The sequence below is a fragment of the Serinus canaria genome, chromosome 14, assembly GCF_022539315.1.
Source record: "Serinus canaria isolate serCan28SL12 chromosome 14, serCan2020, whole genome shotgun sequence".
NCBI classification, from domain to species: Eukaryota; Metazoa; Chordata; class Aves; order Passeriformes; family Fringillidae; genus Serinus; species Serinus canaria.
The window spans coordinates 9851781-9878612 of NC_066328.1; the positions used below are offsets into that span (position 1 = coordinate 9851781).

Sequence of the window (26832 nt, forward strand, 5' to 3'; positions counted from 1 at the left end):
TTTGCTGTGAGCTTCTTGCTCCTGGGGCAGGGCTGCTTTGGGCTGGCTCAGCTCTCTGAGATGCATTACAGTTGTCAGTGTAAAAATACCCCAGCAGCAGCTTGGGCATGGGCACTTCTCTTGTGCTGAATTGGCAATTCATGTGCTAGCCTGCCCTTGCCAGTAACTTTGGGAGAGCTGAAACTCTTCTAGTGACATAAATGTTAATACTTCAATCAGATGTTTTTAAGAAATGAGATAATTTTTAAAACATCAAAGCTGTTTATTTAAGAAAGCTTAAAAAAAATCAACTGTTTGAGTAGGAATGATCTTTAATGGATGTTTTTCCTATTCCATGACCAGGTGGAGCTGAGTTGTCCAAAGGAGATGGCCTGGAAGGTGAACATGTACAGGGGGTACCTGGCCATCTGCCACCCCGAGGAGCAGCAGCTGAACTTCATCGAGCGCCTGGTGGAGATGGCGAGCAGCCTGGCCATCCGCGAGTGGCGGCGCCTGCCCCACGTCGTGTCCCACGTCCACACCCCCCTGCTCCAGGTAACAACAGAGCTCTTACCTCCAGTTACCTCCAGCAGCAGGTCTCAGAACTTTCAGTAGCTGCAAGTATGAAATATTTTAGTGTTTATAATATATATATATAGTGCTGATAGTTTTTGCATCGTGGTATTTTTGTTCGAAGTTGCAGGATGTGTGTTTCTGTTTCTTCACAGTACTTGTTGCTTATCAGGAAGACCTTGTTAATGATTAAACCCACCTTTTTTCAGATCTCCAGAAATATTTATGGGGAGCACCTGGCACAACTGTGATTATATGGAATATTTAGTTTAACTATTCAGTGAAATGAAATAACATGTTTTACATGGTGAAAAAAGAATGGCTGTGTCCTTTGAAACTTTCACACACATTTTACCATAACAAAAATGGATTTCTCTTTCCTTTTGAAATGTATAAAATGTCAACACCCTGTTGTTTTCTCTTGGATTTAATCATGTAAATAATTAATTTTCAACTGCAAGAGAAGAATTTTTGAAAGTAGATGTTTTATTGACAAGTATCATCAAACAGAAGTAGATGCCTAAATCCATATTTAAAAATTTTGATTTGGCCTAGAGTTACTTTCAGAAGATTCTTGAAAATGAACCTTGTCTTCTCTGATCTGCATGGAACCAGTGTGGAAGTGGGGCCAAGGCAGGATCGTGCTGGCCTTGGTAGTGTGGGATTTAGGCAAAACATGCCTTTCATTTGACATTTAGGCTTTGTCCCTGTTTAGACACCCTATAAATATATCCCTGACAAAGCTCTTGTTCCTGTGGAGGGAGCCTTTTATCTCCAGGGGAGAAATTGTGGAATATCTCAGTTTTTATAAGAGGGATGATTTCTTGATGGGCCATTGCTCAGAGATGTGACACTGAGCCCTGTCTGTGGAAGTGCAGAGGACTTTGCTTTGAGTTCTCTTTGATGCAGAGGCCTCTGTGATTCTGTTTAAGATCAGTAGGTTCACTCTGTGTCTGTGATTCATAACCAATCTACACCATATACAAAGGGACCTCTATGGAATGATTGCTCCTGTGGGTAGAGCTCACACAGCAGCTCATGCCTTTGAAATTTTATAATATAAATTGATGCATCAGATAAAGTGAATGAATATGGAAGTTTTCTCCATATTCAGAAGAAGTTATCAAGTAAATAGGTACAATTTGTGAGCTCACACAATACCATTAGATGGCTTCCCAACGAATGTAATTCCTTCCTGCTAAGATTCCACCCATATTTCAAATTGTCCCCCTCCCCTGCTTAAGAATGGCAGCATCTGCAGCAGGAAAAGATTAATATTACTAAATAAAATATTTAGCTGCTTTCAGATATCAATTAAAACAAGCTTTTACAACAATCTAGTATGTATATTTCCCTCATGAAGAAATGATAAATTAGTCAGTGACTGACAGAGGTATAAATGCAGCCTCGAATTTGCACTGAAGTAATTACTTTTTTTTAAGATATCAGATAGTATGTGATTAAATACCCATGAGAAAATTAAATTTATGTGATGAATGGGTGTAGGATGAAGGTTAAGCTATTGTGAGAGCTGATACTGAGATGATTGTAGGAAAATATTACTTTAATTTATTTTGTTTCAAGAGATTTCACTCTATAAATTTGGACTGCCTTTTTTTTTTTTCTCAAATAGTTATCTCATTTGGTTGATTAACAGTGAATACAACTGTTATCTGCCAAGTGGTAGCTTAGAGAATACTACACTGCCTTTATTGTACTACAGGTAATTAAATTCCATTAAAGTTTGTGGGCCTTTTCTTCAGGTGGTTGAAGTTTTAACAAACTGTCTGCTGCTTTTAGTGGATTTGAGACTGCTGCCATCTTCTGTTTGTTCCTTATTTGTATTGATTATGTCTTCTAGGCAGCACAGCAAATAATTGAACTTCAGGAAGCAGCCCAAATAAACGCAGGACTGCAACCAACTAATCTGGGGAGGAACAACAGCTTACATGATATGAAGACTGTTGTCAAGACTTGGAGGAACAGGTTACCTATTGTGTCAGATGATTTATCCCACTGGAGCAGCATTTTCATGTGGAGACAGCATCATTACCAGGGTAAGTCTGCCTGGTCCAGCATGCATTCATCATAGAATTTTTCAGACAACATTTGTTGTATTTATGTTTGCAGGGATCCCTGTGGAAGGGAGGAATGGTGAATCTGACTCCATGTTCTCAGAAGGCTAATTTATTATTTTATGGTACTATATTATATTAAAATACTATACTATACTATACTAAAGAATACAGAAAGGATACTTACAGAATGCTAAAAAGATAGTAAAGAAAACTTGTGACTCTGGAAAGAGTCCCAACACAGCTTGGCCCTGATTGGCCAATGAGTCAAAACAACTCACAGCAGAATCCAATGAAACAATCTCCGACACATTCCACATGAGCACAACACAGGAGAAGCAAGTGAGATAAGAATTGTTTCCCTTTTCTCTGAGGCTTCTCAGCTTCCCAGGAGAAAAATCCTGGGTGAAGGGATTTTTCAGAAAATGCAAATGCTACAAACACATCAGTTCCTTGTGGCTTGTTTTGTGTGAATTGTAGTTTTTATTCAACTTTCATTGAAATGTTTGATTATCTTAAGTCATGTGTGTTGCTGTGTAAGGTGCTGCTCTCTGTGTGTCAAACATTTCACCTTGCCTTCCCAGCCATTGTGACTGCCTATGAGAACAGCTCCCAGCACGACCCCAGCTCCAACAACGCCATGCTGGGCGTCCACGCCTCGGCCTCGGCCATCATCCAGTACGGGAAGATCGCGCGCAAGCAGGGGCTGGTCAACGTGGCCCTGGACATCCTGAGCCGCATCCACACCATCCCCACCGTGCCCATCGTGGACTGCTTCCAGAAGATCCGGCAGCAGGTCAAGTGCTACCTGCAGCTGGCTGGAGTCATGGGCAAAAATGAGTGCATGCAGGTAGGGCAGCTTTGTTCCTGGAGCTGTTGTTGGGACTCGTTGGGTCCTGTAACCCCACGAGCCATCAGATGCATTGATCTAAGCAAGCTGCCTGTATCCAGAGCAGGGGCTGAGTTGCCTTGGCCATGTTATACCCTGCAGGGAGTGTTGTTTTGAGTCATGCTGGCAGTCCAAAGCAGTTAATGTCCTCTGTGAACTGGATACTGTGAATATATTAAAAATTAGCTGACCCAGAAGTAAAGTGGGAGTGCATTTATTTAAATCTTACAAGATGGATAGATGGAAAGACTTTGAAAATGGCATTATTTGTAATGAGAAAAAGCAACAGCGAGTGTCTGACTCATGAGTGATGGATGCTGTCAACCTGAAGTAAAAATTGTATGTATTGGAAAGGAAAAAGTGTGATTTCAGGCAAAACCCACTGCCACGTGGTTGACCAGCAAATGAACCTTGTAATATAACATAAGTATAACATCAACAAGGTGGGAAGATAACCTGCTAAATGTTGTCTGTAGTATTTGGTTTGCATAGGCCAGTGAAAACTTAAAATTGTCAGTCTGTATTTTTAAAATGAAAATGAAATATTTGAAAGTCATGCTATTTAAATTTCAAGGGAATATTTTGGCTGTTGTTTTGTAGCACTTTCATTTAACAAAGCCTTCTCTTTTAAAAGACTTTTCTCACTAAGGCTTATTTAACAGGGTCTTGAAGTTATTGAATCAACCAATCTGAAGTACTTCACCAAGGAGATGACTGCAGAGTTTTATGCTTTAAAGGGGATGTTCTTGGCACAGATTAACAAGTGAGTATGCTGGCTGCAAGAGGCACTAGCACACATCTGAAAAAAATGCAGCTGAAGTATTCAACACAGTATTTGAGCAGAAAAGCCATTCCATGTCTTTATACCAGCCAAAAATTTCTCACTGCTGTGTAAGAAAGTAAAAGTATCCGTGAGAGTTCCTTTGCAGTTTGGAGATGTAATGATTGGTCCTATATTGAAGCCTTTAGGACAGAAGTAGTAATGGTTTTGCTTTGCACTGACAAGCATTTTACTGTTCTGAGGAAGATCTCTCTTTAATTCAATAAATAAATATCTCATCAGTCAAATTTTGTTTGGTGATGCCAAAAAGACCCCTTCAGATTTCAAGAGCACTTAGTGGGCATGGGATTTAATGACAATTTTGTTATGTGTTACATGTGGGTGGAATAATTCCTTTACCACTGCATTGTGGCCACTTATAGAATGAAATCCATCAGGTCTCAAGCTGTACACTGCAACCCCACATAGCAATTCAAGTCAGGAAATGATGAATATCTTCTTCTGTGGATACAAGAGAGAATTTTAAATAGGCAGAATGCAATTACTTGGATGGAAAGTACAGTGGGCTTTTATATGGTCACTGGCTTAATTGTAATTGAGATGTAAGGAGAAGAAGTGTGCCTTCCCCATATTGTTAAATTTTTAAAAATTTTTGCAGAGAATTGTCTGTTCCTTCAGGATAAAATGGATAAAGTTTTCTGCTTAAAAACATGGTTCTGATATACTTACAGTTTCTTAATCTCACCAAAAACCACACAAGCATTTTTTAGCACTGCAGCTGAGCTCAGGAATTTAGGAAGGTTTCAATTAGGACCAGTGGCAGTGTTGAACCTGAAAAAGGGACTGCTGATTGATTACCTGTGTGTCAACGAAACTGAAGTTAAAGGTCACCTCTGCTCCTGCATCCTCCTGTGCTGCCCATTGGCTGGGCAAGGTGATAGAAACCATTTAAAAAAAGCCACCTCAGGTGTCAGGAGTGATGGATTGTAGGGTGGGAGAAAGGAAAACGGACAGAGAAGTTCCTTTTTTATAAAGGAGCAATAGTAATACAAAGTCATCCATCAGGCTTCTGCTGGGTTGGTTTTCTTCAAACCTTCATCCAGGCTGCAGGGAGCTGCTGAAAGGCATTAATGTAGCACAAAAACTAACTCATGACAGACAAAGCTCTTTTCCTTTTTAGAGTTATGCCTCAGTAGATGGTCATTTTAATTTAGTATTACAATCCCCCAAGCTAATATTGTTATGTTAAATACATTACAAGTAATTTTAAAAAAATGAGTCAAACAAGCATCGTGTTACTTTGATATTGGTTATTTCAATGCTTATTCTGCAAGGGAGATGTGAAGCCCTTTCTGTTAATAAAGAGTCTTGAAAAACTTTAAATTTCTTCATTTTGATAATGCTCATGTGAGTTTTCTCATCCTCTGTTTTTATGCCTAAGAAGTAACATAGATTCAAGGGCTGTATATATATTGGGGTGAATCATGCCAAATTTTGGCCTTGTGATACTTGAGGAAACCTGGAGAAAACCTCAGAAGTAACAAACAAATAATCTTTTGGTTTAATCACCCAGAACTGTGTGATTAACCTTCAAATTCCTTCACTTTTCCTGTTGAACAAAAGAAACTTTTACAGCTGTGAGGATGAGGAGCTGACTGTTTCCAGAAAATGCTGAGTGTAAAATTTTTCATGACTTCTCTGGAAAAGGAGTTAAGTAAAATGCATTCCTCTAAAAGATAACTTAAATAATATCTTCCTGATGTTGCTTTACTCTTATTTTGCCCAGTGGAGCAGCATGTTTAAATGATTTTGCTTCACTCCCCTTGTGTTATCATTTGCTCTTCTTTCTTCCAGTTTCACTGCTTGGGTTTCCACTGCAGTGCACTGGGAGTTTTTTTTCTTTTTTTTAAGGGAGTATGTGAGATTTTTAACACTTATGAGACTGTTTTCATGATGAAGCATTTACTTTTATTGGTGCTGAACTGCAAGGAAAGCAATGACAAAACAGTTGTAAGGGACCTTATTAGAGAACTTAACAAAAGTGTCACTGAATATTAAGAAACGAATTCCTTCCCCTATCAGAAATCTGACTTAAACTAGCAGTTACTAAATTATATAAAAGTCATGTTCCTACTTGTCACCATGCAGGTCTGAAGAAGCAAACAAAGCTTTTTCTGCAGCTGTGCAGATGCATGATGTGCTGGTGAAGGCATGGGCCATGTGGGGGGATTACCTGGAGAACATCTTTGTGAAGGAGAGGCAGCTCCACCTGGGGGTGTCTGCCATCACCTGCTACCTGCACGCCTGTCGCCACCAGAATGAGAGCAAGTCCAGGAAATACTTAGCAAAGGTGAGGTCTGGGGGCTTAAAAAAGGATCAGAGCTTCACCCCCTTGGGAAGGGCTGGGATGATGTTCAGTGCTCAAGTTTTTGCAGTCAGAGGAAGGGTTACTGAGGGAAAGCTTTCATTTAGATGGAGGGGCTGTGTGTGGTTGCTCATAACTCATTTTGGGGTTTTTATGTCAGTAGGATGTCCGGGTTTTCCTTTAGATGTGGAACCTTTCTGTAGGAGGAAAAGGACAGATCACATCCAGCATTTCTACTACATAGTGTGGTGCAGTACTTGCAAAAAGGCATCCTTTGGTGCTTTAAAAAGTAACATAGTTTGAGGTCTGGTTATCATTACTATGGATAAATAATATTGATGTTTACCTAAGTATTGCATTTTATTCCAGATAAGCATTTTTTGTACAGTTTTACTCTGATATTCAGCAAAATTTTGGCCAAAAAAAGCTATTTGTTTTGTATGTTTCTCGGTTTGGGGATATTTAATCTCTCTCATGAAGAAAATGAAGAAATTGTACCAGACCAGGGAAGACAATCTGTTCTGACCATAAAACAAACACAGAAAATGTTGTCTGAGATTAAAGGTGGCCTCAACAGCACTCTGAAGTTTATTATTCTCCCTGTCTGGTTGCATAATAGTTAATGATTTTTAGGCAATGCTTAATATATTTACATTTAATTTAAACTGGGGGTGGACAGTTAAAATAGTTAAGAATACCCAGAGAAATAATCATGTTCTTGTATCAAGGTTCATTTATTGGAGTTGTATATTTTATTTAGGTTCTATAAAATTGCCTAAATTTTTATCCCCAGCCAAAATCCCAAAGAATTTCTGGAATGCGGTCATGTTCATTTCCTCTTTTCTTATTTCATAGTAAGGAATACACTTATATTTATTTTTTACATCCTTTAAATATTACCTCTGAGGGAAAAACAGCATTGGCCAGGCACAATGAATGTAAGCTCTTATCTGTGAGGCAGCTTTAACACTTTCAAGGACTCCAAAGTCATTAATAAAATATCTCTGCTTTTGTGCATCATAATGATTGATGTGGCTTAAATTTAAGCACTGAGAGAGCCTCTTGAAATTCTCTCCTAGGTTCTTTGGCTGCTGAGTTTTGATGATGATAAGAACACCTTGGCAGATGCAGTGGACAAATATTGTATTGGTGTCCCTCCCATCCAGTGGCTGGCCTGGATCCCACAGCTGCTGACGTGCCTGGTTGGCTCAGAGGGCAAACTCCTCCTCAACCTCATCAGTCAGGTACAGAGATAATCTCTAATTCCTTTCTGTCTGTAATCTTCATTTGTGAGGTGACACATGAGTATTCTTTAAAGCAAATTACAAAAATGCCAAACTTTAAAAATGGTATTGTTTGCAACTGTTGATGTGTTAAAAATGGTAATTTCTGCCTTTAAGCAGGATATTTTAAAATTCAGAGTGAGTTTTACTTACTGAGATTAAATCCAGTGAAATTGTATCCTTATTTATATAAGGCATTATGGCTCTCCCTCTGGAATTCTATTTAATGTATTTTTGTGAATAATATAGAACACATAAAATACATAGCTAAAAATGCTTGTAATGTAGGAGTAAAGAATAGTTAGCTTTAGTAGCTAAAGGGCAAACTCTGTCTGGAAGTGTTTTGGTGTTTGTTCATTCAGGTTGATGTAAAACAGTTGTGAAGTGTCATTAATGCACAGGTGGCCATGGGAAGCTCCCACAATACCTGAATTCCAGGCCTGCACTGCTCCCCTGTTTCCTGGAAACTGGCATGGACAACTTGTGCGAATTCCTCACAGAACTCCTTTCTTTCCCTCCCCTCTTGGTTTTTGTGATACGGAATTTCTGACCCTGCAGGTCCCTTCCAGTTCAGGGTATTCTATGATCCTGTGAGACCGAGCTCCTCTTACCCTGTCCCCTGTCTTTGCTCTTTCAGACCTCTAAAAATGTGAGTTTTTGTAGCTAGAGAATGTCCATATCTGTTGGCATGGGTGTACACAGCTCTGGATGTGTCTATATGTCCAGAAGTACTCATGTTCCCTTCCCTCCCTCTTCAGAAAATTAAAATGTAACTTTGAAGAGGCCATGCTGCCAAGCAGCCTAAGATGCCAAAGTAGTTAAGGCAAACTTGGGTGGCTGGTATTGTCTGGCAACACCAGTGTGCTCTACTGTCTTCTGGCAGAAAATACTCATTTCAGCTCTTTGTAGACACTTTATTTGTTGAGATCTGTTTGAGATTTGTTGAAGTGAGTGTTTGCTCAGAAATCATACACTAGTTGGAGCTTAGACTTGTAAATATCACAGATACTCCTGTTTGTCTTACCTTTAAACTTCAGCTACATAGAAGAAGTATGAAATCAAAAATACCATTTTCTGTGTTACTGTTTTAAAACTCCACAATTCTCTTCAAATAACTTTTGAGTTACAGCATGAAGCATGTGTGTGTCAGGTTAGTGATCTGTCAGAAATATCAGATTACTGAATGCTTCAATCCCATTGCTTTATTTCCACCACTTACCATATCCATTTGGATGGAGAAAGGATCTATGATTTAGTGAAATTGTGGCTGAAGAAGCCTCAAATGATGTCTTAAGATCTGCTCTATTGCAGGTAGTATGCATGTGGTTTCTTTCCTTTAATAGATACTGAGATTTACAGATTTAAATGGGATGCTGAATGTCAACATCTCTTTAGGGTTGTTTTTTTTAATGGAAGCCATAAAATCCCGGTTTTATTTTTGGGTGCAGTTGGTATCCCCTTACATTAAGTGCCACATTAGGTGGAGTAAAGTTACTCTCTAATGGGCTTTCTTATCAAGTATCGTGGGGCTTGCTGGGAATTGTGGCCTAATTTAAAGACTAACTGCTGTCATTATGTCTGTTTTTCTTCCATTATGCACATGAGTAAGATCTTTGAGCTGGCCCAGCTGGAGCTCTGACATTATGCTGCTTTCAGGTTTATTAGGCAATATGATCTGGAAACCCTAATTAGGTAATGTCTTAACAGTGTGTGCTGTGCAGGGAGCTACCAATTCATCCTCTTCGGGTTCCTGTTACTGAAAGAATCTTTAATTTCCATAAGCTGTTATTTAACACAAAGAGCTGATTATTCCTGAATTGGACTCATTTACAAGAGAATCAGTCTGTGTTGATGTGATCTGTAGTCAGTATTCCTTAACTGAGAAATGTGTATCTCCAAATAGGTGGGAAGAGTCTACCCCCAGGCTGTTTATTTCCCTATCAGGACCCTCTATTTGACCTTGAAGATAGAGCAGCGAGAGCGCTACAAGAGCGGTGAGTTTGGTCCTCATGGAATTGTTTGGGCTCTTCGGAACTTAATTGTTAGGTCAAGTATCACTGGATACTACAGGGAAAACAGATTCTCTAGAAAACATACCAACTGAGCAAGGCTAAGGAAGAAAACTCTTGATAAGCTCTGCTTGCATTGATTTGTTTCTGTGGAGTTAAACCTGCAGATGGCTTGAGCTGTCTCGAGTTTTCTTGTATAAAATACTCACCAAGAGGAATTCTATCTCTTTCATTCTCATATCACCTTAATTATTGAGAATCACATGGTCTTTACTAGGTGTTTTACTTGATAAATTTGTGGAGAAGTAGAAAATACTTGGTTTACAAATACAGAATGTCACAGTTTTTTAAGATTCTCTTGACTGATTTTCATTGGCAGCATGAACCATGCAACATTTAGTTTGTTTTTAAAGGAGTCACACTTGAAAAAATTGTATCTCCATAATAACTTCTTATGGTGAATTTTCAAGTCAAATGAGCATCTCAATGCTCGTGAAAGCAATGTTGGCCTTGAGAAATGTTTGGGAGATGGGGAAAGCATTCAGCAACTTGTACAACAACTCTTTCCCAAGAACAAATCACATCTGGAATAGTTATGACAAATGATTCCACAGAATTTAGTTGTTCTTTTGTCCCATATAATTTCCTTGGAATCCTGGGAGAGCTACTTGAAGAACTCTCATTTCAGTTCTGTGTTCTTTATTACAAAGTGCATTGTTCATTTAATTGCCCTTTCCATTTGGGAATTAGTTCACTGAACTTCTGTATAAAATTTGAAAGGGCACTAATTAAATAATGTTTTATTTTTGTTTGGGTACTCTTGCAGGAGGAGATGCCCACATACCCTCATAATTTATTATTTTCCAGCAATAGTAAAATATTTCCCTGTAGGTTCTGCCAAAAACCACTGCTGGGTGGGTGGGTTGTGTGAATTAGTGGGGGTCATCTGATAAAACAAAACTGCTTCATCACTGTCTGATGGAGTTGTCATGCTAGAGATGGTTTGTGCTAAAAGATACCGACTATGAGAGTTTCTGTTGTTAGCATCAACACATTTATTCTTAAGTTATGTGTGAAAGGTCTCCCCAAAAGGGGAGGGAAAAACCTGCCCATAATTGAAATAGTTTGATCCTATATGAAATAATGTCTGTTACTTCTAGAGTATAGGTTAGTGATGTAAAAGCTACACCTCCTATGTGTTTTTGAGGAGTGTTTATTTTGCTTTAATGTTGGGAAGTCTGTACCACTAAATAGCATTTGGTGCAGAGTTTTCTCAAAAAAAACCAATTTTCTTTCTTAAAAAATTCTTTCTGAAACTCAGTATGGAATACATAATTAATATTTAATGTAATCTCAAGCCAATTCTTGGAACAATTTATTTTATTTCAAACAGACATATCAAGTTCATGAAAGGTCATTCTTATTCCCTTTCTAATGTTCACTTTCCAGATTCAGGGCAACAGCAGCCAAGTTCAGTTGGAAATCAGTCCCACTCAGCCTCAGACCCTGGGCCCATCAGAGCCACTGCCCCAATGTGGAGATGCAGCAGGATCATGCACATGCAGAGGGAATTGCATCCAACCCTTCTGTCCTCTCTGGAAGGCATTGTGGATCAGATGGTCTGGTTCAGAGAGAATTGGCATGAGGAGGTATTGGGCTTCAATGCACCTTCAGTGAATGTATGGATCATCTAAAGGAAAGTTAACTGCAAAATATTTGCCCAGAATTAATTTTAAACATCAAAGCATAACTGTTTGTTCTGATTAGTAATCTGATGTTTGTGGAGCTGACTGTTCTGATTGGAGGTTGGATCTTGGTTATTTCTGGAAGCAGTACAGGGGTTTTGCAGAGCTGTTAATGTGATGAATACCTCTAGGATTTAAGCTGTTGCTCATACTAACTGTAAATGTATATTCTTACACTAAGTCTCAGAGATACCAGTTTCCTTCCTGATCTGGTGGTCTGCAACAGGTGATGATTATTACCTGAAATTTGCATTGCAACAGAGAGCAGATGGACCTGCCACTCTGCTGTTCCTTGCCTCTCAGAGTGTTGGACTACTGTTCTGTCTGCCTAGCACAGTGTTTATTTGAAGGTTTCCTCACATCACCTTTTTTTTCATATATCTCAAAATATGAAATCTAAAAGTTACCTGCTGTTGAAAGAGCAAGTTGTCCTTTGTGAGGCAGCATTTCCCCTGCTCAGTTTGCTTGCTTGCAAAGCTAATGATACTCTGTGCTGTCATTCTGATTGACCCTCTGATGAAGTTTGAGAGTAGAGTTTTAGAGTTTCTAAAAGCATAATACTGTATGAAATGCAGTGGGAATGAATATTTGGTGTCAAATCAGAAGGCCTGATCTTCCTGACTATTTTGTTTTTTCTGTTTTTCATTCTTAGGTGCTCAGACAGCTGCAGCAGGGCTTGGCAAAGTGCTACTCCGTTGCCTTTGAGAAAAGCGGAGCCGTTTCAGATGCCAAAATCACTCCTCATACACTGAATTTTGTCAAGAAGTTAGTCAGCACCTTTGGAGTAGGTCTTGAGAATGTCTCTAATGTGTCCACCATGTTTTCTAGTGCAGCCTCAGAGTCACTAGCTAGGAGAGCACAGGCAACAGCTCAAGACCCTGTGTTCCAGAAGTTAAAAGGCCAATTTACAACAGGTAAATGTTTAGATTTTTTTAAATGTTGCTTTTAATCTCCAGAAAATTTCCCCCCACAGTTCAGCTGTGAGGGCTTTCTGGTTTTTTATTCCCATATCTTTCCTGAGATAAAATTTAGAAAATGGCACTTTTCTGTCATTCAGCAAACCTGAAATAGTTTTGTTCCTGTCTTTTGTGCAGCAATAAATGTAATTCAAGTGGAAAACAGGGATCAATCCAGAGAATAAATATGTTGTATTTCTGTTATTGAAAACTGTGGTTTGATCACATATGTGTCTAAAGATAAATTAGATTACTTCAGTGTAATGTTTTTGCAATTTGAACAGAACTGCTGGCTGTATGTGAGGGACAATAATGATCTCTGTCTCTCTGTGATGCCAGAATTTAATGAAGTTTTCACCCCAGAACTCCAAACTGATGATTTTATATGAAGTCTTTCAAAACAGCCTAGTTCTGATGAGTAAGATTACTTTAGTGTTTTGGATAACTAGATTATAAAAATTCTATTACCCAAATTTACATCACTGGTAAATCGAATCAATAACTTTAATCAGATCTAATAAAAAAGATACTTAAGGGAAGTAGCTTTTTTGCTTCATTCATTTTCTCTTAACCAGTGGTTACATATTTGAGTATCTGATCTTGATTTGGATTCTAAGAAAAGCTTGTTGAAGCTTGATTTGTTTGGTGGAATGTGTTAAGGCCACGAAGCTCATACATGACAAAGTGACACTGATTGGCATCGGGGTTTTGGGTTGCCAGAATTTTGAGTTTTGCATAAATTCCTTGGCTTTTCTTTAAACATCGATGAGAGTGTTTGACAAGTAGACTTGGGATGTTTTTTCAAGTATTTTGCTGACAATATAGTGAAAGTAAGGAAGCTGATGGGAATCTTGTGAAAGTGAGTTGTAGAAGTGACCCACATTTCTCGTGCATGCCATGCTGTGCACGATGCCCTTTCTGAGGCACAGCAGTTGCATGACAGCAGATAATGAAAGTCCTGAACCATGTGATTAAATTTTTACTGGATGAAGTGTACAGGGAGGGAAATGGAAGTAGAAACACTTTGTGTGTCTTTAATGGGAGCGTACAGGGGGGAAAAAAAATCATTGGATAATGATTAATGGAGTGAAATTTCACCAGTCCAAGTGCTGGATTCTGTACCTAGAACAGAGGAATAATGGCAGGTACAGGTGTAACTGGGGAGAGGAGAGCAGCCCTGGACCAGGGATCTGGGGATTGTTGTTGTAGATCCCTTCCAGCTGAAAATGCTCTACATTAAATACAGCTTTGAACTTAATTTTGATTTTTAATAATGGTTTATAGTCTTTCCATTGCAACAGTGGTATACCCACTTATTTATTGCTGTAAGTGTTGTTGATATGCTTGGTTGGGTTTGAGTTATTTTTGGTCTGTCACAGTAGCTCCTACTTCCTTCCCTGTGAGCATTAGAGAGCTATGGGGTTTCCAAGGTGTAAAGAAAAAGTAAATAGAATGCCAGACTACAGTCTGCAATATCTGAAGTAATATTTCAAAACATCTCTAAAGAAACATTTAAGAAAGTTTAATTACAATTCAGTTACAACTTTTAGTTAAAAAGTGGAGAGGATTTCCAGTATTTTTTATGCTGTCTTTATTTTTTGCATATCTCTGTGATCTATAAATGGCTGTTAAGGTTTTCAGATGTTCTCTCTTAATTAAAGAATTATATGGAACAACGTATAAACCAAAGTATGACATAGGCCTGATCATAAAAGTAATGTAAAGTCATCAAATGCAAAGTGTTTCTTAGTAAACTTCAGTTAAGTAACAGTAATTACTTTCTTTTTTTTTGAAGATTTTGTGTTTTATTTTTCAAGTACGATGAAATATGAATGTCTGCAGGATACACATAATTATTTTTACTCAGTGCTGGATTAGATTTTATTTTAATGTATTACATTCAGTGTCTAAATTGACAAACTAAATGTGGGAAAACAGAAGAAATTAAACCAATCAGCATACTTAATAATTTCTGTAGTCTAACTTGTTATGCAGAAAATGAAAATAAGTTTTTTATTGATTTTACAATAACAGTAAAATATATGTAAATAACTGAATAGGACTGTAATTGCTGTACTGAGTTTTTTAACATTACAAGAATCCAGTTGTAGAATGTGCCTGATATGTCCTTCTGTCACACCACAATGTTCATGTTGGCTTTTCCTGTTCTCAGTACCAGTTGCATTTGGATGATGGACAGATAATTACAGTGGTGGCCTTTCATTTCAAAAGTGTTCAGGCTAAGGAGCTGTACGGAGTAAACTTTTTGTCAATTATTCCCAGATTAATGTTGACACCTACAGTTTATAGACACCTTCAGCAGGGTTTGGTTGCATAATCATTTCCATCAACATCAGAGTTGTATTTTGATTCCTGTTTGGAGCCACTGGAGATTCTCACACCATTTCTTGTATTCTGAATTCTTTGTCTGTAGCAGTCTGGGCTGTTGGAGCTGTGATAGGTCATCTTTATCTATCCTAATGTTATATTATAAAAACAAATTTTACTTTGAATTTTTTTTCTCGAACTTCAAATGCATAGTTCTTTGACCATCTGTTCTTTGTTCTTTCCTTTTCTGCTAAACCTTTTGACATCAAAGAAAAGAAAATGCTGAAAAATGCTCCCTTTGAGAGCTCTCTCAGCAGTGAAAGCAGCAGAAAAGCTGCCTCAATTGTCCTTTTGTGGGCAGATGATAGTTTAGAGTTTGGATCAGCTTCTTTCTGCAACCATCTCTCCTCTCAAGCTGAATATGAATGGAGAGCTCCAAAATACCCCCTTGAAGGGCATGGTAATTTCCTGGAGACTTTGTCCCCCAGCACAATGGATCCTTCACTGTGCTGGTGGCTCTGTAGTCAGGAGGAAGCTCTTGAAGCCCAAGTGTGGCTCTGAGCTGTTAGGAGGGGGAAGGGCTCTGTGCATTTGCAGCCTTTTTAAGGATTTTTTTTTTCCCTTTTGCTCAAGAGTGAACATAATGTACTTTGGTAGCTCTTTCTTTGCTTCCATTGTAATTTTTAGGTAACAGGATGTTATCCAGGAAATCCAGATAGAGATGGATGGTATTTGACCTTGGTGTGTGGTACATGCAGTTTTGGTTTTCTGGAGCTGAGTGATAAACCAGAAGTTCTGCTCCATATTTCTGCTGTCCTCTCATGGAGATTTTTCATCTTTATTGCTTTTTTCCAAAAGTTCTTGTGAGATAGAAAAGAAGTTTTAGGAAGTAGAGTATATAAATGTTTGAATATTATCTTCAAAAGCAAGACAGGACTTCAGTTTTGGAGAATGCTTGGATCTTCTTCAGTGTCATGGGCATAAAGAATTGTCCTGCTCTGTGAAGCTTAAGCTTACAACTCAGTCCTCAGGGACACTTTACATGATTAGTTATTGGCTTTTTAGCTGGAGATCCTTCAGAAGTGAACCTTTAATAGAGTCAGGCTTTTCCTATGGTCAGAATAATCTTAAACATCTTCAAATGAACTGTTTCTTGCTCTAAAAGCATTAATAGCCTGTTGCCTTTGATCAGAACTATTTTCTTCCAGTGTAGCAGAAGGGTTTTTTTATATAGTTCTGGAATCTTAGTTTGGAGTTATTCTCTGTGTTCTTAATGCCATGGTAATGTTGTGTAGGTCAAGGGGACTGGGGGAATCAGAAGGTTTGATACTCTGATTTTGCTACCTGGAGTATGTTTTTTGGTGTTTCTTCCTGAGGACTGATGGTACAGCCTTCAATCCAAGTGTGTTAGAGGTATCAGAATTGTTTTAGGTCTGTCTCACTGGGGAGGAGATTGTGCCCCATTTCTCCTTCCATTGAGAGTGGCAAGAAACTTCAGCAGCATTGAGAAGAGAGAGCAAACTGCTTCCACTGCAGTCTGTGCCATGGCCTTCTGTGAAAATCCCCATTAAGGAGGAGGGGGAGAACTTCCCATCCTTTTTAGAAATAGGAGGTACAAGTAGTGAGGTGCTTCAGACCAGTGTGTGTTAGCTGGAGAAAGGTGTTTTCCAGTACTAAATACTGAAGAAATGGATTTGATTTTTTTTTTTTTAACAGAGCCACTGTTGATGTAGATTAAGATGTCTGCAAAGCAGAGAGACTTTGTACTCAAATAATGTTTGGTGCTGTGTTTCCCTTTCTTCCAGCTGAAGTGATTTTTCTTCTCAGGGGCTCTCTGTGACACCAGCAGAAAGACTAATGGAACTTGCTGTGTCTCCCATCTGCCACTGGGAAACAAAAGAACAACAAAAATCCTAAAATAGGCATTCAGCAAACTAGAGCTGCTCTTGTAGGGAACTGCGTGACTTTTTTTTTGTAAGGAAAATATATTGATGTGTGTTTTTATCTCTTGGCTGATTCACATTAGCACAAAAACTAGTTGCAGTTTGAGGGTACTTTCCTGCACTTCAGAGATTCGGGAGATAAATGATGCAATAATTTTGTCACTTTGATGAAATGATTTACTCCCACTGCTCACTAGAGGGTAGGCTTGGGATTTTAATAAGAGTGTTTTACAGTGATATTGCAGTAGATGCACTGCCCACAGCAGGCAGAAAAAGAAAAGAGAATATTACATCCATAAATATGAAACTGTATTTTTCATTATAAACTTTTTTCTTACAGAAGTGGAAAGGATTTTGTATAAGCTGGTTTTTTTTTTCTTGTTCTCTTTTAGGCTGGTAAACTTAGGTCTTTCAGTGAAAGATTTCAGGATATCAGTTTATTGTGGATGCACAGTGAAATATGTTGGATTATATGTTCTCTGATATTTATTTAAGTAACAGAACACCAAAATTAAAGCAATCCTAAGGTGCATTGTTTTCTTTGGCATTAGAATCCTGGATTAAAGAAAAAAACTTAGGAGAGTGTATGTGTAGAATGGAACTCTGCTGGTTAAATGAGTATTTTAAGTTTTAGGAGTAAAAGACAGTCAGAGTTTTGAGTGGTTTAATTGTGGTTGAAAAAGCTTTTATAATGCAGTAATTGCTGTGTGCACATATTTAATTCACTCTTGGCACACTTGCAGGCAGATGCTTTTAGCATATTTATGTGGTCAGATTTTCAGCAGTGCTCGTGTGTATTTGGTTTTTGGTATTTTTGTCAATTTAGGAAAATATTGAGTATATATAACATATTGAAATGAAGGTTCTGAAAGAAAATTTAAACTAATTTTTAAGACTTAATTTTCCATTGTGTTGAACAATACTGAAGATTCCATTCTGCTCTAGCTGCAAATCTCAGAAATACTGAATTGTCATTCTGTTTTTTTTTTTTCAATTGCTTTTTCACTTGAGACGTGTTGAGCTTAAAATGGCATCTTCTAGGGAGTGAAGATGAGTTAAAAATTTAAGTCTGTTGGTTGACTTGCATAGTTTGGGATGCCATAACTAAAGAGGTTTACAGAGAGTAGTTTGTCTTCTTATCCAAGTGTGTTTAATTTTTCATTGTTGTGGCACTGAAGTGCTGAGCCATCATTTCATGTATGTGGTTTATTCATTTTCCCTCTTTTGGGGAATTCAAAGACATTTATTTATTTATTTGCTTTGTCTGAAACTGTAGTGAGAGCAATGCTGGGAAGATGGTGTTGGTGTGGCCCAGAAAATGCTCAGGATTGCAGTGATTTCTGTCACAGAATGACTTGCATAATGTTCTGAAGTCCATATATTGACCTTGAAAAAGTTCCTTCTTCACCTGCATGTGGATCAAAGGAGATATTCTCACTCTGTGATACTGTTGACATTGCAGTGGAAAGAGCTGGGCTGTTTGCATAATATTGTCTTTTTTCTTGAGCTGCTCTGGCTGTTCTTCCTGTAGTGTCTTTCAGTTATTGTCTAAGACAGGAAAGAATAAGAATTCCTTGCAGCTGAGAAGAGAATAGTAATAATAACAATTTTCTTATTTGTCCTGCAGTTCCTATGTTGTATCCTCAACTGGGGCTCTTTCATTCACTTTAGGAGTAAAAAGTCTCCACTGAGTTTTAAATAAATAAATAAATAAATGACTTGTAATGAAACAGGTAGAAAATTATAGTGCTATAAAGTAAGCCTACTTTTCCTTTTTCACTAAGTGGTCTGATGTAATAATTTGGGGTTTTGCTGCTTTCCTTCTATGCAGTATGTCTAGTTGCAGTATATAGAGAATTCATTCAATACAGTAATAGTATTTAAATTTTTCAGTATATACTTTACAATGCTTGTGTGACTCTAAAACAGAAAAATCTTAGGAAGTTATGTTCTAAATAACAGAATATTTTAGAGCTTTATACTCTAAAAGAGGTAGCAGATTCTGACAGGTCTAAGTTACTGTTTTATATAATGCTAGGACTTTGCAAAAAGGTTTTCTATAGAAAATAGAAATATTCAACAGAGCCTGTCTTTTAAAGGCAGTTCAGCTTAGTGGGGCTGTGTGTGTTTGGTTTGCACTACTGAATTGGGTGATTTGTTTTTGTTTGCCTTTTTTTTTTTTTTTAGATTTTGACTTCAGTGTGCCAGGATCAATGAAACTCCACAACCTTATCTCCAAACTAAAGAAATGGATCAAAATTCTGGAGGCCAAAACTAAACAGCTTCCGAAGTTCTTCCTCATAGAGGAGAAGTGCCGCTTTCTAAGTAACTTCTCAGCTCAAACTGCAGAAGTAGAGATACCTGGAGAATTCCTTATGCCAAAGCCAACACATTACTACATCAAGATAGCAAGGTGACCTAAAAATTCCCTTTGGTAGCTGTAATTCTGGAAGCAGAGAAGAAAATTAAAGCTCCATCCATCCATCCATCCATCCATCCATCCATCCATCCATCCATCCATCCACTCTGCAAAAGCAGATAGATATTGTATGGTGGATAATTATTTTATATATGTGTCTTACATTCTTACATTTATAGTCAAACGTTGGTGTAAGACCTTTTTAATTTATCCTCCTTCAATAATTTTACATTTGATCACTAAACACCTGCGTTGTTCAGAGCATATTTAGTTTTTTTGTACATTGCTCTAAGTTGAGATCTGTGCTGTTATTGTCACCATTAGAGATGCTGTTGTTCCAAAGAGTTACAGAGCTCTCTCCAAATGCTCCTGGCAGGTTCATGCCCAGGGTGGAGATCGTGCAGAAGCACAACACGGCTGCTCGCAGGCTGTACATCCGCGGGCACAACGGGAAGATCTACCCGTACCTGGTGATGAACGACGCCTGCCTGACCGAGTCGCGCCGCGAGGAGCGCGTCCTGCAGCTGCTCCGCCTCCTCAACCCCTGCCTGGAGAAGAGGAAGGAGACCACCAAAAGGCATTTGTTCTTCACAGGTACTGCAAGGAGACATCTCTGGGATGTTTTTAAATGTAATTGAGCTCAGAGGTTATAATGGCTGGAGGTTTTTGAATATTCACAAGGTAAATTCACATCTGGCTGGGTGATTAGACTTGTCTGGAGCTGTAGCACCCCTCTGGAGGAGTGCAGCTGATTGCGTGGGGTCTGGGGTGTATTTAGAAATGCTGATGTGCCTTGCTTATGATATCAAGTGCTCTTGTGAATATTTAAGGCAAGAGATGCGCACAGGGCCTGTTGGTGTGGAAATGTGTGCACATACTTCAACAACATTGAAGTATGGGAAATATAACGGGAAAGACAACATTTAGAGACAACTGAAGAGGGACAGAACAAAAACTTTTCTCCTCAAGTTGTGATATGCAAATATTGAATTTCTTTTATGTCTTCCACATAACACAGAAGAAATGCTTTTTCTTTTTGCTGCTGAATTTCATCTAAACAAAGTATTACCCTCTTTCCTGAAGGTAAAGAAAAATAGGAAGAATCATGAGTGCTCAGTTTTTTTTCAAAAATACTGTTGATGTTTCTGTTGAGATAAAAAAAAAATCCTACTGTAGATCTTTTTTACCTGAGCTTGTAAATGAGTTATGAGCATAGCATTAAAGTGTTCTGGCTCCAGTTGTTTATGGGGGTTGTGTTTTGAGGGCTGGTGTGTCAGCATTTGGGCTCTGATGAACTGAGGTTTGCTTTGCTCTCTGTGCCCCGCCCCCTGCACAGTGCCGCGGGTGGTGGCGGTGTCCCCGCAGATGCGGCTGGTGGAGGACAACCCCTCCTCGCTGTCCCTGGTGGAGATCTACAAACAGCGCTGCGCCAAGAAGGGCATCGAGCACGACAACCCCATCTCCCGCTACTACGACCGGCTGGCCACGGTGCAGGCTCGGGGCACGCAGGCCAGTCACCAGGTACTGCAGCAGGGGTGAACACAGGGCTGTGCCCTGAGCCCTGCCCTGCCCCGGGCAATTCCATCCAGGGCTGTGCCCTGAGCCCTGCCCTGCCCTGCTCCGGGCACTTCCATCCAGGGCTGTGCCCTGAGCCCTGCCCTGCCCTGCCCCGGGCACTTCCATCCAGGGCTGTGCCCTGAGCCCTGCCCTGCCCCGGGCACTTCCATCCAGGGCTGTGCCCTGAGCCCTGCCCTGCCCTGCCCCGGGCAGTTCCATCCAGGGCTGTGCCCTCAGCCCTGCCCTGCCCTGCCCCGGGCAGTTCCATCCAGGGCTGTGCCCTGAGCCCTGCCCTGCCCCGGGCAGTTCCATCCAGGGCTGTGCCCTGAGCCCTGCCCTGCCCCGGGCAGTTCCATCCAGGGCTGTGCCCTGAGCCCTGCCCTGCCCTGCCCCGGGCAGTTCCATCCAGGGCTGTGCCCTCAGCCCTGCCCTGCCCCGGGCACTTCCATCCAGGGCTGTGCCCTGAGCCCTGCCCTGCCCTGCCCCGGGCAATTCCATCCTTGGGCAATTTCATCCAGGGCTTCCCCCAGCACCTTAACCTGCCCAGCTTCATCCAAGGCTGTCCCCAGCACTCTGCCCTGCCCAATTTGATCTAAAGCTTTCCCCAGCACTCTGCTATACCTTGGCAAATTCCCCCCAGCGCTTCTTCAGAATTTAGGAAGTTCATTATGGACTAAATAACAGAATATTTTGGAGTTTAGAAAAGAGGTAGCAGATTTAAATTATTGTTATATATAAAGCTAAGACTTTGCTTAAAGGTCTTCTATGGAAAATAGAAATACTCAGCAGAGCCTGTCTTTTAAAGGCAGCTCAGCTCAGCAGGGATGTGTGTGTTTGGTAAATGTCATTAGATGTCAGACAGATTCATGGTGGTGGTTGGGTTTTTTTGCATGTATTTTGATTTTGCATGAGAATTCTGTATCTCTTCAGAGTTTTAGGTGATCTTGGAATGATTTTATTAAAGAAAAGGCTGTATTTGTATTACTGGAAGTTGTTTTGGGTAAATGCAACAGAAAACAGGCAGGGTGCTGATTGATTTTTTTTTTCTCTCTTGTATAGTGCTTTAAAAATAATAAATTGCCAGCATGGGAAGCAGCATTTCTAATTTACATAAGCAGCTACAGCATGGTCTGTGAGGCAGGCTTCCCATGGTCTTCTTATATTTCTCTTAAAATTGCCAGTGGATCCATTCATCTAAGCCAAACAGAAGCAGTTGGGCAATCTCACCTAATAAATGAAGTACTCAGAAAGAACAAAGCTCTCTCTCTCTGTAACCTCCACCAAACAACCAGTTGTGATGTATAAGGTGGTTTTATGGGTTTTTTTTTAGTTAGGGTTAGTATAAATTCATAGGTAAAATGCCAGTCCCATTCCAAATACAGCTATTAGAAAATACACAGTAAATATGTATTACAGACATAGTTTAAACAATTCTCAGACTTTCTTTGTTACAAAATAAAGACGGAAATGCCATGTAACACTTGTTCCTATTTTCAGAATTACAGATCCTTCTTTTTCTAACTAATTAGGCATTGTATATGCTATAGAAATTAAATATTTTGGTAATTTTTTTTTTTCTTTTCCTAAAACAAGATACAGCAATTAAAAGCAGATTGGTAATTGTTTTAGGTCGATTTGTCTGTTGCTCAGAGTGCATTACAAATGCCCTTTTCCTAGTAACCCTTTTTCTGTGCAGGTTCTCAGAGACATCCTGAAGGAGGTGCAGAGTAACATGGTGCCTCGCAGCATGCTCAAGGAGTGGGCCCTGCACACCTTCCCCAACGCCACGGATTACTGGACCTTCAGGAAGATGTTCACCATCCAGCTAGCCCTCATTGGCTTTGCAGAATTCATCTTCCACTTGAACAGGCTCAACCCTGAGATGCTGCAGATTGCCCAGGTGTGCTTCAGTTTGCTCATTCTCTCGTCTTGGATCAGCTGGATGTTTGCACTGTGCTTTTGAAATGAGTCCTAGTTCAACAGAGACAATTAACAGTGCATTTCAGTGGGCTTTTTCTTTCTGTGTGATTGCACATCCTGTAGGGAGCACTTTAACCTGCAGCCCCCATGGACATCAACTCTGCCTTCTGTGGTGAGAGTTTAGAACTTTGTGAAATTGTTCTTAGATATTTGAACTCTTCATGTAAAGTCTCTTTTAGTCTTCTTTCAAATATATTGCTCTCAAAATACCTTAGTGTTAAATAGCTTAGGTGTAAGAAAAATAAAATGTAGAGCTTCTTTTTCTTAAAGGGCTATATCCGTTTTCAAATACCCTTCTCTTTTGAGCATATCCATCAAGCTACAGCTCTATTAATCATGAGTTTTCTGTTTTAACCCAATATTTAAAATGGGGTTTGCCACCTTAAAAAAGAACAAAGGTGGTATTTAATAAAGTCTCAATGTAATTTTAATGCATGGAGAGCTATAGTCTATAGAGCAATCAAGATTTTTTGATCCCTCTCTTAAGTGTTCAGCTGTTTGCTCACAGTGAACCTTGGACACTGAATGTTGTCCCAGAGGTCTGTTGGCAGTGACTCCATTCAGAGCAGGATCCAGAGGAATCTACTCCTGAAGTTTGGTATTACATGTATTTAATGGAGGGTTTGGACACCACATTTTGAGTGCAATACTTACCTTTGTGCAGGCCATTATTTACAACTTCATGGCTCAAAAGTTGTTTGGCTGAACAAGTGAAACGCTTTTGAAGCACTGTTGGAACTCAGCATTAACAGACCCCAAACCCAACTACTTTTGGTTCCATGAAGGAAAATCAGTTCCTTTAATTGCTTTTGTGTATGTTTCTGTCCCTCCCAGGACACTGGCAAGCTCAACGTGGCGTACTTTCGCTTTGACATCAACGATGCCACGGGAGATCTGGACGCCAACCGGCCGGTGCCCTTCCGCCTCACCCCCAACATCTCGGAGTTCCTCACCACCATTGGGGTGTCAGGGCCCCTCACTGCATCCATGATTGCAGTGGCTCGCTGCTTTGCACAGCCAAACTTCAAGGTTTGTATACCTTTTTTTGCACGTTTGTGTTTGGCTATTTATAAACAAAACAGCAGTTTTTTGGTGATGGTAGGAACTGCATGATGGCGCAGATTTGTTTTAAAATTTTACCCTGAGGTCATCACAAAGGCCAGCTGAAATGTTGGAAATGTTTTGTTATGTGTAAGTGTTTAATTTGACTCAGACCGGACACATGTAGAAGCTTGAGATTGTTGGAGTTGGCAGATTAAGACCAGTAACTCAGTTCAGTGATGAGAAATAACAGGAAAGTATTTGTTGCAGGCATTTCTTTTTCATCCAAGGATAGAACTGGCCTATATAACATATATGTGTATATATATTAATTACATATGTATGGATATTGTAGTCAGTGTTCTTCCCTTATGTAGCAGAAAATAATATTCCCTGGGAGTGTAATGACTGCAGTAAAACCCTCCAGCTTTTCAAAGTGCTCCAAATCTCTGCCCAAGACTCCTCTGTGTGTGTGTGTTGTAGAAGCCATGAATTTAGTTGTGCAATTTAAAAACAGGGTGTACTGTATCTGTGTATCAATATCTTAATATGTTATTAATTTCTGTAGGAGTCATTGTGTTGTGTTTTTGTAATGGAAACTTTTTATGAAAAGGAATACCTGGAGAGGAAATAATAAAATGTTTGGAAGCCACACTCGTCTTGAAAAGTCTGAAATTGCAGTGTGGCTCCAAAAATGTCAAAATACTGTCAACGAAAATCCAGTTACAATTCTGTAATCTGATAGAACCTGATCATTCTGTGGATTAAGTGCAATTAACCTGATTTTTTTTCTTCATATAGGTTGATGGCATCCTAAAAACTGTGCTAAGGGATGAAATCATCGCGTGGCACAAAAAAACCCAAGAGGACACCTCGTCTCCTCTGTCAGCAGCTGGGCAGCCCGAGAACATGGACAGCCAGCAGCTGGTGTCTCTGGTTCAGAAAGCTGTCACTGCCATCATGACTCGCCTCCACAACCTGGCCCAGTTTGAGGGAGGGGAAAGCAAAGTCAACACCCTGGTGGCAGCTGCAAACAGCCTGGACAACCTGTGCCGGATGGACCCCGCCTGGCACCCCTGGCTCTGACTCAAAGCTTTCAACAGGTTGAGGGGGGTTTTGTTGTTTTGTTGGTTTTGGGTGGGTTTTTTTTTGTTGTTGTTTTTATTTCCTCCTGTTGTTTGTGGTGTGAGCCATATTTTGTGTTAAGAAAATGTGAAGAAAGCTTTCCAGACAACGGCTTACCTGTCTCCCTGTGTTCTGTCAGTTTTCATTCTTGCTCTGTTTACAGTAGTATGGTGTTTTTACTGGTTTTAATTTCATGAGGAGACATTTTCTCCTATTTATGCAGTTGATATGCAACAGCAGCTTTTGCAAATAGATTAAAATGAAGAGAGAAAAATAATATGCAGAAAAATCTAATTTTATGATGAAGACTATGAAACTAGCATTGTTAGATTTAGGGTCTGCCATTCCTAATAACTTGCAGTATATGAATTTTTTATACAATAGTAATTACTAAATAAAAAAGAAAAATACAGTAATCCCAGTTACTGAGTTTTCCTCTGTGAAATTTTACTTAATCACTCTCTTCATAATGCCAAATTAAAGGCACAGATAAATGCTCTTAACTTTTAAGTTTGCTTCAAATTTACATGAGCAGTCTTGCTTTGTACAGACAATTTTGTACCAAATGTTATAGAGGTGAGATTTTGTTAGGCACTGAGAAAATGATGATCAAATTGTGCTGACTTTTCCTGGAGCACAAACTATGTACAGTAAAAGTGTAAACCATTTAGAGTATTTGGTTTAGTTGTGGACAGTGTTTGGGGGGAAGTTTATAAAAGGATGGAAACAGTCATCCTTTGATATCTGTATTTGTCTGTAATAGAGAAAAAAAAGAAACCTTATCAAGTTCTCTTTACTGTTTAGAATTACAGTAGCTTCTTTAGAATGAATCTGTTCCTTTGTAATTAATGAAGAGCAGTTTAATGTTTTACTTGTCTTTCTGTTGTGTTAGCATTTTTATAAAACTTCAGTGTTGAGAATGTTACATTTGTACAGAGTGATTTTTTTCCAAATAAATATTTTATAAAACTCTCTGTGGTATTCATTTCATTTATAACATTTTTAATATTATCCTATGAGTATGATTTTGCTTCCTTGTATGATGGATGAAACAAGCGTGGCCCTTCATTCCCATGAAGGTGCTCCTTTTGTATCAAAGAGAGTATTGCTCTATGGCACTATGTACAAGGGGAAGCTCAAATAAAGGAGTGCTAAGGACTATATAAAGATTTGAAAACAAACTTTTTTTTTTTTTTTTTGCAAATACTTCTTTATCAAAATCATGTTGGCAAGAATAATCTTCTTATAAAACACAGCACTTCCTGCATGTGTCACAACATGCTCTGTCTGCAGTCATTCACAACTGAGCTCAGTGCTTTCATGACTTGAAGGGAATTGTTGCCTTCCCTTTACTGAAGATTGTAATATTTGCAGCTGTGAAATACAGCACACACTGCACAGAGGAGATGCAGGATCATTTCTTATTTGCACATCTTGGATCTGTCTGAGAGATGACAGCATTCCCTGACAGGAAGTCATCAGATAATTCAGCCACTTTTTGTCCATGATAGAAATCTTAATGGGAAAAAGTGAATGTGAGTTAAGAGACAAACTTTGTTGTCTTCAGATTTGTGACATCCCTCTTGCTCATGGCATCATCTCAGACCTACTCCTGAATGGAGAATTGGGGTGTGAGGGAGCAGAGTTATTTTAATGAGCTCCCTGATGGTGTTCATGTGCAAATGTTAATACCTGGTTCTCTGTCATGATCATATGCTATGGATGCATCTCAGTTTGTGAGAAGGGTTACACAGTCTTAACCCAGAGCTTTACCTCCAGCTCCA

At 39.3% G+C, this 26832-nt stretch overlaps 1 protein-coding gene across 3 annotated transcripts in view; it reads left to right on the forward strand.

The window, feature by feature from the left end:
• Positions 1–26020, forward strand: part of TRRAP (transformation/transcription domain associated protein) — a 75851-nt gene extending 49831 nt beyond the window's left edge. For all 3 annotated transcript variants that reach the window (XM_050980025.1, XM_050980024.1, XM_050980026.1), the window contains 15 exons: positions 343–534; positions 2414–2609; positions 3212–3477; positions 4179–4279; positions 6446–6647; positions 7742–7906; positions 9849–9939; positions 11404–11603; positions 12352–12613; positions 19114–19339; positions 19722–19939; positions 20682–20866; positions 22599–22802; positions 23717–23911; positions 24725–26020. In XM_050980025.1, coding sequence (XP_050835982.1) covers positions 343–534; positions 2414–2609; positions 3212–3477; positions 4179–4279; positions 6446–6647; positions 7742–7906; positions 9849–9939; positions 11404–11603; positions 12352–12613; positions 19114–19339; positions 19722–19939; positions 20682–20866; positions 22599–22802; positions 23717–23911; positions 24725–25009 — 2988 coding nt within the window. In that variant the 3' untranslated portion in view covers positions 25010–26020. The remainder of the gene's footprint in view (positions 1–342; positions 535–2413; positions 2610–3211; positions 3478–4178; positions 4280–6445; positions 6648–7741; positions 7907–9848; positions 9940–11403; positions 11604–12351; positions 12614–19113; positions 19340–19721; positions 19940–20681; positions 20867–22598; positions 22803–23716; positions 23912–24724) is intronic.
• Positions 26021–26832: the final 812 nt, after the last annotated feature.